This window comes from Poecilia mexicana, unplaced genomic scaffold (assembly GCF_051168715.1).
Source record: "Poecilia mexicana isolate PSO_F unplaced genomic scaffold, ASM5116871v1 scaffold_20, whole genome shotgun sequence".
In the NCBI taxonomy this organism is placed as follows: domain Eukaryota; kingdom Metazoa; phylum Chordata; class Actinopteri; order Cyprinodontiformes; family Poeciliidae; genus Poecilia; species Poecilia mexicana.
Genome location: NW_028263389.1, coordinates 10,437,431 through 10,453,094, shown reverse-complemented (window position 1 = coordinate 10,453,094; position 15,664 = coordinate 10,437,431). Strand labels below are relative to the sequence as shown.

The window sequence follows — 15,664 nt, the reverse complement described above, 5'->3', positions numbered from 1 at the left end:
ATACACTTCAACCAAACACACATACACTGGTTTGTTTTACTCGACTTGACTCAAAGGATTTATTCAACAATCATTATTTACTTTCTTGCCAAAGGTGTAAGTTTTGTATTTTTTTTTTTTTACCTTGTTGCCATTTACATTGTCTGTGATAAGAGAAATGACTCTCTCTGTGATGCCGAGACTCGTCAGTACCGAGTGCATTGATTTGTCTGTGAGACAGAAAGAGATCAAATTTCAGCAACAAACATTTGTCTACGTTTTCTGTTTGCCTAAACATATTGCAGCGGTAAGGAAGAAATGCAGCAGAAGCATCTGCCAATTGCACTTTTCACAAGAGGAAATACACACAGTCATCAAACTTTTAAACTTTTCTTCTCAATTTATAATGAGCATAACACTTTCGACTAAAATTACAAAAAAAGCTAGCAACTACTTTCTGTCTGCATGCAAGAAAGAGACGATGTGGGTCACTCAAAAAGTATGCAAGGATATAAATCATATAAACAATACTGTTCTTTTAGTTGTTTTTTTTAATCTAATCTAATAAGATTTTGTAGGCTTCTCACCTTGTAGCACGACAAAAAGCTGCTCTGCTGCCGATCTTCGGAGAGAGATGTCTACTGTCTCTGAGTCCAGGATGCAAAACAGCTTTTCTACTGATTCCACCTAAGAAAGAAAGAAAAAAAAACATAAACAAACACACAAAATAACTGTCTTGCCTCCTAAATTTATTTTTTTTTTGTCATTTTTTTTCTATATGTGGCTTTGTACCTTTAGAATGGACTTATTGATGGTGTCCAGAGTGACATCTACAGGGTCTCTGAGGCAGAAGAGGTTGGGAAGAGACGCGGCCACTGATTGATCTGTGAATACGCTGCTGGGGTTTGCATCAGCGTGGCTGGTTAGGTGGGGCAGGATGTGATGCACTGCAGCTACTCTGACACTGTCAAGAGCAAGTTTTAGGTGACCTTAACAAACCCTTAGAGGTAAATTGCTTGAAATTAGTAATACGTGAAATTTTTGCAACGTCACACCTCTCTGTCTGTTAAAATTATACCAACATTACAAGCCATCCACATTAAAAATGCCTAGAGGTGGAAATAAAAACATGATCTAAAATGTATCTGATATTTACTGGTGTTAACTACAAACAACATACGTAGGACAGAAAAACAATCATGCATATCTAATAGAGGATTTGGTGGATTTATTGACCTCAAAATTAGATTTTATAATACTTCAGTAAAACAATAATTGCATTCCAAACAGTAATTTGTGTTATTTCCTATTGCGATGAGGCGATGCATTGTGCAGGCTTAGCCAGCATGCGAAGTAACAGGAGATCATGGGGGCTCAAGTTTCACTGAAAATCCCAATAAAATACACAAAAGCTTGCTGTGACAAAATGTGAAAAAAAAAAAAAAAAGTTGAAGGAGTGTGAATATTTTGCAGATTGCTATATGTGAAGTTAAAAACGTGAAGCTAAATGTGTCAAACAGCAAAACGGTCACCTTTTACCATTTGTTTTTGTCCTCAACCAAAAACACTCAGATCAGAAAAAATCAGACTAACAACCCTTCACAGAAAGATGCAGAAGAATCATACCAGACAAACATATGCATGCATGAAGGGGAAAAAAAAACAAAAACACCTACACATGTCTGAGCACTTAACAATCAAACGAGCTCAGACAATGGGAAGACCCAGAGCTCCGACTTACGTGGGCTGTTTAGAGAAGAGGAGTCGGAGCGCTGCTTTCAGCTTGTCTGTGGTGGGGAAAACATCGTCTCCTGTCACATCCGACATGTCACTTATCAGCAGGACACACTTTCCAAGTGACTCCTCCGTGCTGGCATAGCCCTGCCAATACAGCCACAAACACATAACACAAGTAATTGTCAGGCTGGGTTGGAAGACAAAGTAGTGAACAGAGGGGGAATTCCTGATAAGCATGGCAACAGTAAGTAAAATCTGCATCACTTTGATTAGGGGTAGTTTCATTTCATCTCTTGTTGACACAGAGGGCCCAACCTACAATGGCCTGTTTGAATTAAATCACACTTGACAGCCTAGTCAAACGCTCATGTATATTCATGAGGAGGCTGCTTCCGTTGCCTGAAACTGAGCAAGTAATAAAAGTTTGTTACTGCCACCCAAAAAAGGAAACAATATAGCATAAAGCATGTAAATGAGGGAATGACCATGTTTTTCCCCTTACAGGCGGCATGATAAGCAGTTTTTTTTTTTTATGCTCTGAGAATATTAACATTCCCCTACAGATGACAGCTTCTTCGAACGCGCACTGTCATATCCCTATGTAAATAGTGCAATGAGTTCCAAACAGGAGGCTGGTTTAAGAGCCCAGCAGTGAAATAACTCTGTAATCTCCGCAAAGTGAACAACACCTGTAATATGGGTATGACCGGGTAAAGTGCCTCGTTGAATCTGTCCCAGGCTCGAGCCGTCATCATTAATCGTCCCTTGAGGAGGAATAGCAGGATATCCTTGGCAGCAATGTTCACCTATAGATCACAGGTAAAGAGCTGAGTTCACAAAGCAAGCACAAGTCAAACAGATGCGATCAGGTACTAAACGTGATTAAATTATCCGGATAGATGGTGTCTTGCCAAAAGGATTTGTACCATCTTGAACATTTTCAGATTTTGCAATGTTACAACTCCATTCATCTGAATTTTATGTTTTAGTCTAACACAAAATAGCATGTAATTATGAAGAGGAAACAAAAGTATACATAGCTTTCTTAAAATCTTGGTGTAGAACTTAAAATCCTGACATTTTTAACAGAAGAAGAAAGTCGTTGTTGAAACAAAGTCATAAGAAGCAACAATCACTTAACACACAAAGCTGAACAAAAAATACACAAAAAACCCCTTCCTACATCTAAAACATAGAACACAAACATAGATCCAAATACCATTTGAGCAGAGTCCTGCAGTCCAAAAACACTCATTTCATACAGGACCCTGTGGTGGAGAAGGAAGTTAACACCGGCGCATGCCGCTGCTTCCTGTCTCGATAGACTCTGGATGCCAAGGCAGTCCTGGGGGTACATGTAATCACATCATAAATTAGCACTATCCTCTCACTTGTGCTCGCATTCATGAAATACAATTCCCTCTCAATTCTAGACTCTGATTTGCAAAATGAAAAGAGAGACTGATTCAAAATGTCAAGCAGGGCTTTTATAGCATGCTGTCAAAGAGCTCTACCTCATTTGTCTCCATTTTACTTATTTAGGTACCGGAGAACGAGCAGGCACAGCTCCCCTTTTCAAGCAACATACGGCTGGCATGTTTCAGCCATGACCCTTTATGCTCATTTAAACAACAGCCACCTATAAAACATCATGCTCTGACCTTGACCAGGTTTAAAGTACACTCGTATGTTTCCGTTTTGACAGGCGGCGAGGGATGGGACAGCAGCTTGAGGAAGAGTTTCTGGCTCTCAGTCTGGAGGAGGGGGCTGGGCTGATCAAACTTCCACCTCATCAAAGAAAGTCAAATTATTTCAAAGCATCTCATGAAACATCAAAATGGACTAACATATAGATGATTGCCTTACAAGTAAGAGCACATGTGAACACATTCCTTGACGATTGGTAGGTGCTGGTGAAATGGAAGACCGTCTATGGCGTGGTCTGCAAGTTCTACTAGGTCCAACCAGTTCTTTTCCCCCTTCAGAACGAAAAATGTGATCGATTACAGACTCAAGAGATGCTTCCATAATTGCAATGATTATTAGCTTGGGCTTATGCGTTCTGCAGCTCATACTTCAGCTTGTGCCTCCTTCACAAAGTTACAAGTCGATTCCATCCAAAACGCAGCTCTGTTCACCCTCCGGTAGAGGTCGTGGCTGTCTGAGTTCACTTGCTCCAAGTAGGCCACAGCTGTCTCTTGCATGCTGGGTAATAGACTTCCCAGCGACGAGTCCAAGCATAAGTGGAAAATAGCTGTTGCTGCATTTTCGGGGAGGTTTTCACTGGCCTGTTCGGAGGTCACGAAAACAATAACTTTCAGACAAACAGCAATGAACTGGTGATTTGGTGGCACGAGCACAAAACTGTTGATTCTGGTTTTTGTTAATATTTTGTGGTGTCGCGACCTAAAGCTACCAAGTATCTTCTTAGAATCTTGTGTGACAGACCAACACAAAATATTGCAGAGAAATTTATTGCTGAACAGATTTAGGACTTTGACTGTGACAGTCTAGCAGATGATATGCTCAGATGTGAACCAGACTGGTCCACCTCCAGCTGTATGTTTTGGGTTAGAGACGATCCTCGGCCACAGACTTAAAGCTTTGGAAGCATCAAAAGATCCAAGTACCGTGTTTTTCGGACTTTAAGCCGCTACTTTTTTCCCCACGCTTTGAACCATGCGGCTTGTAGCCCAGTGCGGCTTTTCTGTGGATTTTTCTTCAACCACCAGGGGGCTCTTTAGCAGGAAGTGAATCGTTGGAAGTCAAAATTGGAAATCAAAGAAGAAAGCGCTGATTTTCATTTAGAACAAGCACATGCAGGCTTATGACGATAATAGGTAACTTTTGAAAGCAACTAGCTGTCCAGGGTTTTATTTAGGGCATTTAGAGTAAAGGGGGCTGAATAAAAAAGCATGCCACACTTTTAAGATTGCTTGTTGTGTAGCAATTTGTAAACCTTATATCATTTTCCTCCTACCTCCAATTCAGGACCATTCATGTTGGTCTATCACAAAAATCCCAACTAAAACGAATTAAAGAGTATAGTTGTAACATAAACATGAACATAAAAAACTGGCAAGGCACTGCACACACCTTCTCTGGAGGGAGTATGGTCTGTAAAAGTCTAATGGTAAACATGGCAGTCCCTAAATAGGCCATTCTGTGGGAAACCTGGGAACTGTGAGGGGCCTCTGCTGAATGGTCCTGGTGAAAGAAGAGTATATCCCCCAGTTGCTCCATGCAGGCTTGCAGCTTCTCCTTCTGAAACAAACAGAGAGAGAAATGTAAACCAAAGCATAAACTGACAGAAAAGTAGATAAAAGCCACGCATGCAACAAACGCACACCAACACACCAGCGAGCGCATTTTCTCAGATTCAAACAGCGCTCCTGGCAAGGAGCCAGTAGAGGGGGAAAAAAAAGGGAAAAAAAATTGTTCATTCCCGGGTTTGAGGAATTGAATGTAATCAGATTTCAGGGTTATTTTGGGACGAGATACAGATCCGCCCTATCTCAGTATGAATAAATTGGAACAATCTATTCTCAGTCACTTTGTTCTGGATGCAGACACAGAACAATAGAGCGGATACGCCAGCAGGGGGCAGTGCAGGTCCTGTGCATCGCTCGCTCGATCCCACAGGGAAACGGAGGGGTCTGGCAAACAAAAGCTGCTCCCCACCTAAAGATAACAAAATAGTTCTTAGGTTGCACGACTCTGAGTATGTATTAAACAGCAGAGGGCCGCGGGGGCCCCGGCTTGACAAGTGCGTAAATCCCACAGCAGAAAACATACTCCATAGGCTGCCAGCGAATATAATAAATAACCCTGTGTGGTTAAAAGGCACAAGCCTTTTTAACACGATCTATTGTCTTGACTTAACATACATAATGAATGAAGACGTTTTCTAAACCAGCAGTTATGATGCTTGATTAACCCAGGTGCTGCAGACAATAAGTTTGCGCGTGCAGCTCTTTGCAAGCGAGTATAATTCATTCAGCTCGCTCACATGCCCACGGTTCTCCTTGACAGTTGAGCACCGTATGCTTGTGTGTCTGTGACAAACTGTCTGGTGGCCAAGCCAACTCCCCGTTTCAGTGAAGTGTATCCATTCATCTACATAAGAGGCTGTCATGAGTTGTGTTGACTTGCCAGCTCCATCCCCACCAGGCTGCGATCGTCCCAGACCAGCTCGCAAACGCTGTCCCCGAGCAGGAGGAGAGCATCACACAGCAGCTCCAGAACACGGTGGAATGCATGCAAACCTTCTGAGAGGAGGAGAGAAGCAGAACAAAAGCAGAGGAAGGGGGTTCTTTTTTTTCTTTTCTTTTTTTTCTTCTTTTTTTTTTTTGACAAGATCAAATAACACCGGATAGAATCTAGTTGATGTAGGGAAGCAGGACTGGGGATATTTACACTATCTCAAGTTTATTCAAGCAGAGAAGAAAGCAAAAATAACAGACTCCCACCTGTCTTCAGCAGCGGTATGGCGTGCTGCATGGTGGCAACAGCAAACTGGGCCACGCTGAGCTGCTGCAACTGAAGCTCCAGAACGTCTTCCACGCTCATGTCGGGAAGCTCCAGGTGAGCTGCGTCTACAGGGGAACGGGGCGTCTGTTGCGGGGTTGGGGCCCTTGCCCCGCCTCCGTGTGAGCTGCCACTGGATTAATCACACACGTAATCTTTTGATATCCCTTCGGATCAAGCTAATTAAAGAATTACAGAATTACAGGCTGGGTCGGGCAACAGAATTTGCCATCATAAATGAAACGAAAACGAGCTCTGAGAGGGCTTCCGTTGCTGATAATGCTGGAAAAGCAGAAAATATTCTTAGTCATACTTGACTATTTTACTTATGCATCAAAAAAAAAAAAAAAAAAAAAACGCTGTAAAGTTAAAAACATGAGGATCTTAGTTAGAGGCACACCTGTTAGAGGCTGCGTCTCCGTCCTGACCGTCTCCCCTGGCTCTCTGGCCTGTGCGACCCACCACAGAGGGCCGAGGAGAGCACTCGGCCGCAGGAGAGGAGGCCTGTGAGCGCTGGTTCCCCCGAACCTCCTGGGTGTAAGAGAAGGACGAGTTCTGCGACACCGGATCTAAACAGTCACAGAGAAATTTGACATTATTGTTCCTGTCATCTGATGGGTTTTTTTCTATGTAAAAAGCATACTTGGAAAAATAGAATAATAATATGGCAACATGTTCCACTAAATTGTCTTTATACTTCTGGGCAAGTTTGCATAAACCCTGGTCAATAATAAGATTAATTTTGGGTTTTTATGGCTGTACTGTAAATGGGTTTTTTCTTAATTGATCATACAAGATTAGTGTCTATAAAAGTAGGAATTATGCTCTATTATGAATTATAATAAATAAAAAGAGAAATATTGCGTGACTGACATTTTTCATTTCATTACAATTTAAAATGTTAAAGAATGAATAAATAAATAAATAAAGTCACCTACATCAACCGACTACGAATTATGGTCATTAGCTGCACAAGATCATTCCAAGGGCCTCGTATGACCCCCAGACCACACTTTGGAAACCACAAATCTAAACCTCTTAAAAGGTGATGCAAAGGGTTCCAGAATAAATAAGTCCCAAAATATTTTGACGAGTGAACATTTAATTTTCTTTCTGCATTGTAGAATACAACAAAGGCAATGAATGTCTTATTAAAACTAACAACAACATGGCAAGGAGCAGACAAACAGAAGGGCTTATACATAGAGCCAGTTAATCAGGACCTTTACCCTGTTTTGCTGAGTAGAAGCCTGGATCTTGATGAAAGCGCAGCCTCCTCTTCAGTCCCACACAAAGCTGCCGCAGGCAGGACAGAGCAGATGAGTGGAGGTAGCTGACCTCACCTTTACCTGAACCCACCCTGAGCAGCAACAAAAGGTTCTGGGAAAAAAAAAAAAAAAAAAAAAAGAATAGATAAAAAGGAAGCATCAGTTGTCATCGTACTTTATTGCTGGATAACTAATGAAAAAAATATATCTAATTTATTCATGTATAGATTTGTATTAGTTTGTGTAATCCATGAAGCAATGATATACATCTTTTAATACATAATCTTGGTCCAGACAATGAGAGTGAATATATAGGAGGAATCAATAAACAAAAAGGGCAACTGGAAATTGAATTACTAAAGCAGTAATTTGTTCACACTTCTAATTTCCTGTCGTCTGTTGCTAATGAAGACATGCGTCTAAGTTTAAGTCGTTTTTTTTTTGTTGTTGTTGTTTTTTGTCTTCCTTAACTGAAGTAAGAACTCAAAAGGGGAAAGCAACACAAAGAAAAGCATTTCTCAGATATGACTGCTGGGTGACAGTGTGTTAATGCTGCCCTGAGACCGATGTAATTTTAAGCCCTACTTTATTAACCAAATTGCAACACTGATAGTTGCTCATTTGGGCAAAATGATATTCCCTCAAACACTCAGACGAAGTCCCAGTCAACAAGTCACTCTGATGCCACCAAGCTACAATCTATACTTCTCAATATGTCAAAAATAACAGATAAATAACAGATAAATGAAGAGGCATCTGTAAACGAGGAACGTCTGAACCTGTCACAGAATGAAGCGTCCCTTGTTGACACGTCTCCACAGTAGAGTCCAAAAGGTCAGTGGCTATTCAAAGTGTGAACGGCTGTTTCTTGGTAGGAGTAAGGCAACAGAACGCCCCAGCAGCACTGACCTTCACACCTTCCACGATGTACATGGTAGCCAATATGTATCCTCACAGCAATCTTCTACCCACAAGAAAAAGAAACCTCGAGAGAACTGCAACCCCACAAGCTCCAACAGGATCGAGGACACGGTATCCAAAGCTGACGTTTTCCAAAAGAAAGCCGTTTTTTGGTTTGATTTTTTTTTTTTTTTTTTTTTTTCTTACAGTGAAGCAGCAATCACATAAATCTAACAGAAATTAGGTCATTCTAGCAACTTCAGAAAAAGAAGAAGAAGTCTTGCATTTCTTCTCCAGTATGTCTAAATGTCGCTTTCGGTTTAAGAATATTCTCAAAGCATTTAAAAGCGGTGCAAATTTCTAGATTAACAATTTTAAATACATAATGTCTTTTACTGTACACCCAGCCATTTCTTCATCAACTTTTCTGCTTTTCTGACCCTGCTCAAGAAAAGCATTCCCACTGTATGATGCTGCCATCACCAAGCTTCGAAGAAATGGTGTGCAGATGATTAGACTCTCAATGCAGATTTTAAAAAGCTGTAAATATCTATATATTTCTTTTAAACTCCATACACATTTCTTAATACATTTTGTATGAACTTTTTTCAACTTTACATTGATTTTAAGTTCTTTTTTTTTTTTTTAATTTTGTTTTGCAATTATTCATGTTTTAATTGGAATACTGAATGCAGACATTTCATTTTTAGATGATGACCTTCTTTACCCTTGATTTGTAAAGTTATTTGCCAGGTGTATCAATACATACGGTGCAGCAACACGGTATTTCTGTTGAGATTTAATTAAATACAACAAAGCATTTGATGTCACTTGGTTTCATTAAAGGCATTCCAGCAAAAGGGGTTGAGATCTGTTACAAGACAATTAGTACAATTTTTTTGGAAACCCCAATTCGGTCTCTGCCCAATTTACACAGCCATGTCTTTAAATTTGTGTTGTCCAATCACATAAAATCCCCCAACATACATTAATGTGTTTAGTTGCAATCTGACAAAAATCTTAAAAAGCTTAAGATGTACAAATACTTTTTGCAAAGCATGTATGTTTAAACATGATAATGCAAACTACCTTAACGATTCCAGGCCTTTGCAGGAAGATTTCTGCTGGAAAGTCCTGCAGAATCACGTCACACAGAAGTTCACAGGTTGTCCTCACCATGTTAGGGTTGCTGCTCCCCAGAGAGCTGCATCAAATTAATGAGTGTGGATATATTTAATATACGCAAAAAAAAAAAAAAAAAAAAAAACTTTGAATATGAACATTATATAACCAAGTAATTGAAATAAAAAAAGAACAGCAGAAAATAAATGTGATCCTGTTAGCAGAGCTGGGCATAAATTCAAAAGTTTCTGGAACTTAAAAACTGAAGCGTGCCAGGAGCTGAATAAACAACAAGAAAAATAAAAGCTGTGTTAAGTCTTACCTCTCATTGGAAGAAAGTATGTGTCGGTCCGTGTTTGTTAAAGTCAGCCATGGAAATACAGAAAATTTCAGACATCTCACAGATTCACGCACTGCATGCATAAAAGGAGGGGGAAAAAAATAAAATTACAAATCAATCTTTATATTAAAAATAGGACACGCCATTAGAAAAAGCAGTGGTATATCTCAGTAAAGATTACCTGCAATCTTCTGAGGTGGTACATTTGTATTGTGGTGCATACTGTTGTGGAAATAACCCATTTTAGGCACATTATCGTCAACTGGAACAAGTGTCGGGGCTGCAGAGGAGACAGGACATTTGTTACCGCACATCTTAGACACAGAACATCTATTTTCCACTAAACAGAGAAGGTAAAAAGACAACTTGCCAGCTGCAATTTAGCACAGTGAAATAAAAATCAAGTAAAAGAAATGTTTGGTTCAGCTTGTGACACCTGTTGTAGTTGCGCTGCACGGTCCATGAGAGTAGACAGCTGAATGACTGGGGACTAGCTCAGGAAGCTGGAACAGCTGGTCCAGGGTTCCATCGATGACAGCTCGCAGTCTGGGCTCGATTGTAGGAGAAAGCTGAGAGAGAAAGTCCACCGCCCCGACATCCCTCAGCATCTGCGCTGAACTAGGATGCTTTGAACACAAAAACAACAAAATAAACACTGGCAAAATGAGAGAAAAAAAATTGTAACATGTGACGCTCTAAAGTTTTTGATCCATTTGTATTCAAGGTAATCACTGGAAAACTTGGAAGATAGATATTTGTTTATTTTGAACTTTATGAACAGACATGAATTAAACACACAAAAACACAATTCATCTTTGATCTTCCAATACTTGAAGTTTTTTATAAATTTGACTGAAATGTATAAATGATGTAATCTTGTGGTTTTGAAACTGAAGAACACAAGACTATGTTGATGGTGGACTATGTACACTAAATGTGTACAAATGCATTTTACAGCTTTTATAATATGGCCTTTTAGGTTAAAAAAAAAGTTTAATAATCTGATTCACATTTACAATTAAAATCTAGATATTTTTTGTTTGTTTTTGCAATAGGGTTAACCTGTCAATTCGGATATGCATGTGCTGTGTGTAAAATTTGTTTACTAAAATTACTTTCATAAACAAAACCACTCTTCCAAATAATTACTGTATCATTAAAGCTATGCATCAAATGTGGGCATAAAGGGCAAGTCTATTGAAGAGGCTAAATATATAGAGGAATGCAAAATATGCATGCCATTATATGTCATAACTGACGCATCAAGATATGCGTCAGTTATGTTTGTCAGTTCTTTTTTTTTTTCTGTAAGTAAAACAAATGTATGTTTTTTTGTTGTTGCTGTTGACTGGCTGAAAATTATAGGATTTATTTTAGTCTTTATGCACTAAAATGTTAGGATATAAAATGTTTCTGTTACAGAGTTTGACCTGTAAATCACTAAAAATGGTCAATTCTAGTGTCTGACTGGATAACTGACGAGTTCAGTTGTTAACTACAGTGGTTCAGTGAGAAGAAATTGACAATAACATATAATGTACTGACTGTACAGCCTTTGTCAGTAGCTTTTATTCTAGATAAATTGTACTTCTGTTCTCAAGAAGCTAATGGAGCACTTCCAGCTGGATATAGGAACATGGGAAAAATGTCTAATATAAAATATATTTGTATTACACATACCAGAAATAGAGCGCACTAAAGACTTGCAGGAAACTGTTGACAAGAATCAAATACTATTCAGTCCAACTGATACATTTAGTTCAAAAGTGACAAACTAGTCATCTTTCAAATCTAGCGATGTTTTTCTTCAGCCAAAGTCACAACATACTGAGTTGAAACATACTGCATTGTGTACCTTTGCTAATGTTAAAAGCAATTCAAGGACTTCCTCCTTCATTGGAACCTCCGGGAAATTGAACCACTCAAGCAGATAGACAAACAGCATCTTCTCTTGAACAATGTCAGTCACAGTGATGAGGGAATGGTCCAGCTTACTTAAGATGCTCTTCAGCGCTCGAACTCTAATTTCCACTAAAGAGTGACCTGAGATTTAAGGAAAGCAGTAAAGTGAGTTCAAAATAGACAGTTGGAAAGGAGTTTAAGCAAAGTTATGCACGTAAAGTTACGCGAAATTAGCAGAAATGCTAACGGTTTCATCGCTAGGGTTGTGTTAGCGATAAGTTGAGCAAAACTCAGCTAGCGGTTCGGCTTACCTATTTTCTTTATAAGCGGAGATAACTCCATGTTTAGCTTTATGATGCCTCACGGCTTTCCGTTCAAAAACCGTGTATTAGAAGTTCTGCAGCGGTTTGAGTGTCTGAACTCTCTATCTTTAAGCAACATGTCAACAACAACTTCCCCGGGTTTGTTTTCAACAACCGCGCCAGCGTCACCGCGCTTCCTGTACAAGTCAGAACTAAGGCGCATTCAGGTACACCAACGGCGTAGGAAATTTATTATTTTCAGAATATCAGAAGGAAAAATTTGCCTACCGCCAAGACATATATTCAAAATTTTAGCAGCCAGGACAAGATATTTTTTTTAAGTGACAACATAAAATTGCACATTGACAAAAATGTAGAAATTATGCATAGGTAACCATTCTTACATACGTAACAGACTGTTACTTTCTATTAAATGTTATTATGTCTATTAAATCTTTTTGTTATTCAGAAGCCAAATAGATATGGAGTCCTCCATAAACAGATGCCATTTTCAATGTATGTCACAAATACATCAAACATTTCTAATTAAGTCAATACATTTGAACATTGGAAAGTCATACAGTTTATTTTCTAGTTTATTTTAGTTAACATTTATTTACCTGTAAGTAAATAAATGCATCCATAATTATTTAAACATTTCAGTGAGTTGTTAAATACATAATTGATATCAAAAGCTTTTTCAAAAATTCATGAAAACTTAATTACATGTTAAAAGCAGCCATAGTTGTTTTAGTAGTTTTGTTTAATAATGTCCTGTGTTGCAACACATCATCAACTTAAAAAGCAGGTTTGAAAGGTTAAATGGTATTTACATTGTAATTTGCAGTTCTTTTGTACAGGTGACCAAGCTATAGTCTTTGTGACCAGCCATTGTGACAATTTGAATGTTTTCAGTACATTTGTTTGAAAATGTCACAATAAATATGTCACAATTAAATGAAAACAAAAATAAATATAGTTTACACAGTTCATACAGAGGTTTAATGGATTTAGACATTTCATCAATTGATTAAATATTATTTCTATTATCTACAACACATATTGCTTACACAAAGCTTTAATATTATATATGTTTTTAATTTTGATTTCATGTGTTAAAATTTTATTTCAAGTATTTCACATGGAACGTTTGCCCTCAACTGTTCACCCCGACTCAAAGTTTACAGATGAGTCACATATTTGTTCACTAAACCCCGTCAACAGTAATTCTCAGAAGCATAAAAGTCTGTATACATTACTTTTTTAAGCATTCGGCTGAAATTCACTGTGTAAAAATTAATCCAACTGCATGAGATCTCACACTTGAAATGTGACACTGATAAGTTCAGTCAGCAGGGTGATAATTAATATGCTTAGCAAAAGATTTGATGTCATTATAATGTAATCACACTTTTAAAGAATTCCACTGGGATTTAGGCTCTATAATTAATTTGAGCCTTGCAGTGAATGTTCTACAAACATATTAAGACAGTGATGCTTTGGGAACTTGAGGGGACGGAAACTACAAAATGATTTCTAGTGATTTAAGCATATGTTTTTGACATTTTCTAAAGTCAAATGAACTATTTCCAAGTTATTTCCAGTATACCATATTCAGTAGTATGCTGAATGATCAAAGTCACATGAGTTTTTTTCACACAGAAAAATCTTTGCCATCGTTTGGACCGAAGTGTGTACACTGAAATACACTTGCTGGACTTGTCTTGCTGACTTATAGACTTTACAGTATCTCTCCTTTTCCTGAGAATAACATACATGTCTTTTTTTTAATCATTTTGCAGTTTTACAATGAAGTCTAAGAGGTTATGGAGGACTGGCAATGGTTCTACCATGTAAGATGCATGGTGCAGGGAAGACCAGCAGCATGAAATGAAATAAATGTTTATTTATTTTTTTTATTTCAACATTGGTTCCAAAATGTTCAAGTACAACAACCTTCCTTTGGTCATATGCATAATGGGTTTCCTCAGCTCCTAACATAATGGTTGCCTCTAATGAGCATATGGCCTCCAGGCAAAGATTATATATGTAATAACTCAGAGAAAATTGTGGGTATGCTTTCATCAAGGACTAACAAAGAACTATGCTACTTTTGAGATTGTTTTTTTTTTTCTATCCTCATAATTTTTGTTAAGTTTTTCATCCTGAGCTGTTTTCAGGGGAACTATTACTTATCCCTATCTTTGAATGAAGGAAAGTGATGGAAAGGTTTAAAAAAATAATGCTGCAATCGCTTAAAGATGTAAAATTTCAGAATTATTTTCAGAAAACTGTTTTTTTTATGTAAAAGAAAAATAATAATTTAAAAAAAATCTCCAGGAGACAGATGCTAAAGGAGCAATATAAAAATCAGCAGAAATTAGTTTAGAAAAAAAAAACCTTCATTTTCTCTTCCCCCCTATGCTCAACCTTTGGGTCATACTGCTCTTGTCAAATAAAGATAAATACTTCTCAATTGTTAGTCTTAAGAGAAAAGAGCCATTACAGTCATAAAATGTTAGTCATTAAATTTTGTTAAATTTAATATTCAGTAATAATCCTAATTTTGGTAACAATTAATGATACTACTACTACTACTACTACTACTACTACTACTACTACTAATAATAATAATAATAATAATAATAATAATAATAATAATAATAAAACCCATCCATTTCTATTGGTTGTGTATAGTGTCCAGGAGAAGGCAATAATTTTGTAAAGTTGACGTGGGTTATTTTCAAAACAAATATGTCAGCATAATAAGAGTTAAGAATTTTCTTATGATATGTAAGCAATAGTTTCTGTGTTGGAGCAACAAAAAAAAAGAAGAAAGTTTTCGCTAACTACTAATAGCACTAATGCTAAAGGTAAAGTTACTAACAAATAGAGCTTCTTAATCTTTGTTCTTTTTTTGTAATATATTGACAAGCTACCTTCTGGGAATTATGTTAAAAAGTTTGCGCTTTAGCTTGGTGTACAGCGGCTAAGGCAGTTTCTGTATTAGAGTACAACAGTGTAGGCTTGTGTCCAACTTTGACTAGTTTAGCAACAATACTGGTGCTAGTCAAAGTTACTAGCTTGGCTGTTAGTTCTTTAATTCTCTGCCCTGCCTTCTGATGGACTGGCAACCTGTTCACAGTGCACACCGTCTGCCAGGCTCCTAAGAAGCTGCGTAAGTAGGTATAGACATCAAACAATATATGCTTTTTTTAAAGCGGGAGCACAAACCAGATGAAAGAATATATGTTATTAATTAGCTATAATTGAACAATTTTAATTCTTTAAGCCCAATTCAAAAACTTACTGAAATCTAACAATTCATTAAATGTTTTTTAACTTTTAAATATCATGATTTCTGTTCAAGAAATGGTGGTTAAAAATCTATGCACAGATAAAAGGTATGCACCTGCTAATATCAATTTTATTCATTTATTTTGTTGGTGTAAGAATATCTTCAAGGAGCTAAAATGTGATCATTATTGCAAAAGCCTTGTTACTATAAAATGTTTTTGGCCGTCCAGAATTTAACACTCTACATAGTAATAAAATCACATCTCCCAAATAGAATGATGTAAAAATGA

At 37.7% G+C, this 15,664-nt stretch overlaps 1 protein-coding gene across 2 annotated transcripts in view; it reads right to left on the bottom strand.

Annotated features, from left to right (window-relative positions):
• The window catches only part of rttn (rotatin), a 51,484-nt gene extending 39,228 nt beyond the window's left edge, over positions 1-12,256 (bottom strand). The window contains exons 1-20 of one of the 2 annotated variants that reach the window (XM_015000186.2): positions 12,087-12,256; positions 11,729-11,916; positions 10,310-10,499; positions 10,055-10,153; positions 9,856-9,946; positions 9,501-9,615; positions 7,473-7,623; positions 6,644-6,812; positions 6,186-6,376; positions 5,869-5,984; positions 4,813-4,980; positions 3,792-4,004; positions 3,583-3,695; positions 3,378-3,504; positions 2,936-3,061; positions 2,406-2,522; positions 1,721-1,860; positions 772-943; positions 567-666; positions 124-209 (exon numbers count right to left, since the gene is read on the bottom strand). In XM_015000186.2, coding sequence (XP_014855672.2) covers positions 124-209; positions 567-666; positions 772-943; positions 1,721-1,860; positions 2,406-2,522; positions 2,936-3,061; positions 3,378-3,504; positions 3,583-3,695; positions 3,792-4,004; positions 4,813-4,980; positions 5,869-5,984; positions 6,186-6,376; positions 6,644-6,812; positions 7,473-7,623; positions 9,501-9,615; positions 9,856-9,946; positions 10,055-10,153; positions 10,310-10,499; positions 11,729-11,916; positions 12,087-12,117 — 2,703 coding nt within the window. In that variant the 5' untranslated portion in view covers positions 12,118-12,256. Of the gene's footprint in view, positions 1-123; positions 210-566; positions 667-771; positions 944-1,720; positions 1,861-2,405; positions 2,523-2,935; positions 3,062-3,377; positions 3,505-3,582; positions 3,696-3,791; positions 4,005-4,812; positions 5,829-5,868; positions 5,985-6,185; positions 6,377-6,643; positions 6,813-7,472; positions 7,624-9,500; positions 9,616-9,855; positions 9,947-10,054; positions 10,154-10,309; positions 10,500-11,728; positions 11,917-12,086 lie in introns of those variants that run through there. The other variant, XM_015000190.2, reaches the window with a different exon arrangement.
• Between the last annotated feature and the right edge of the window lie 3,408 nt (positions 12,257-15,664).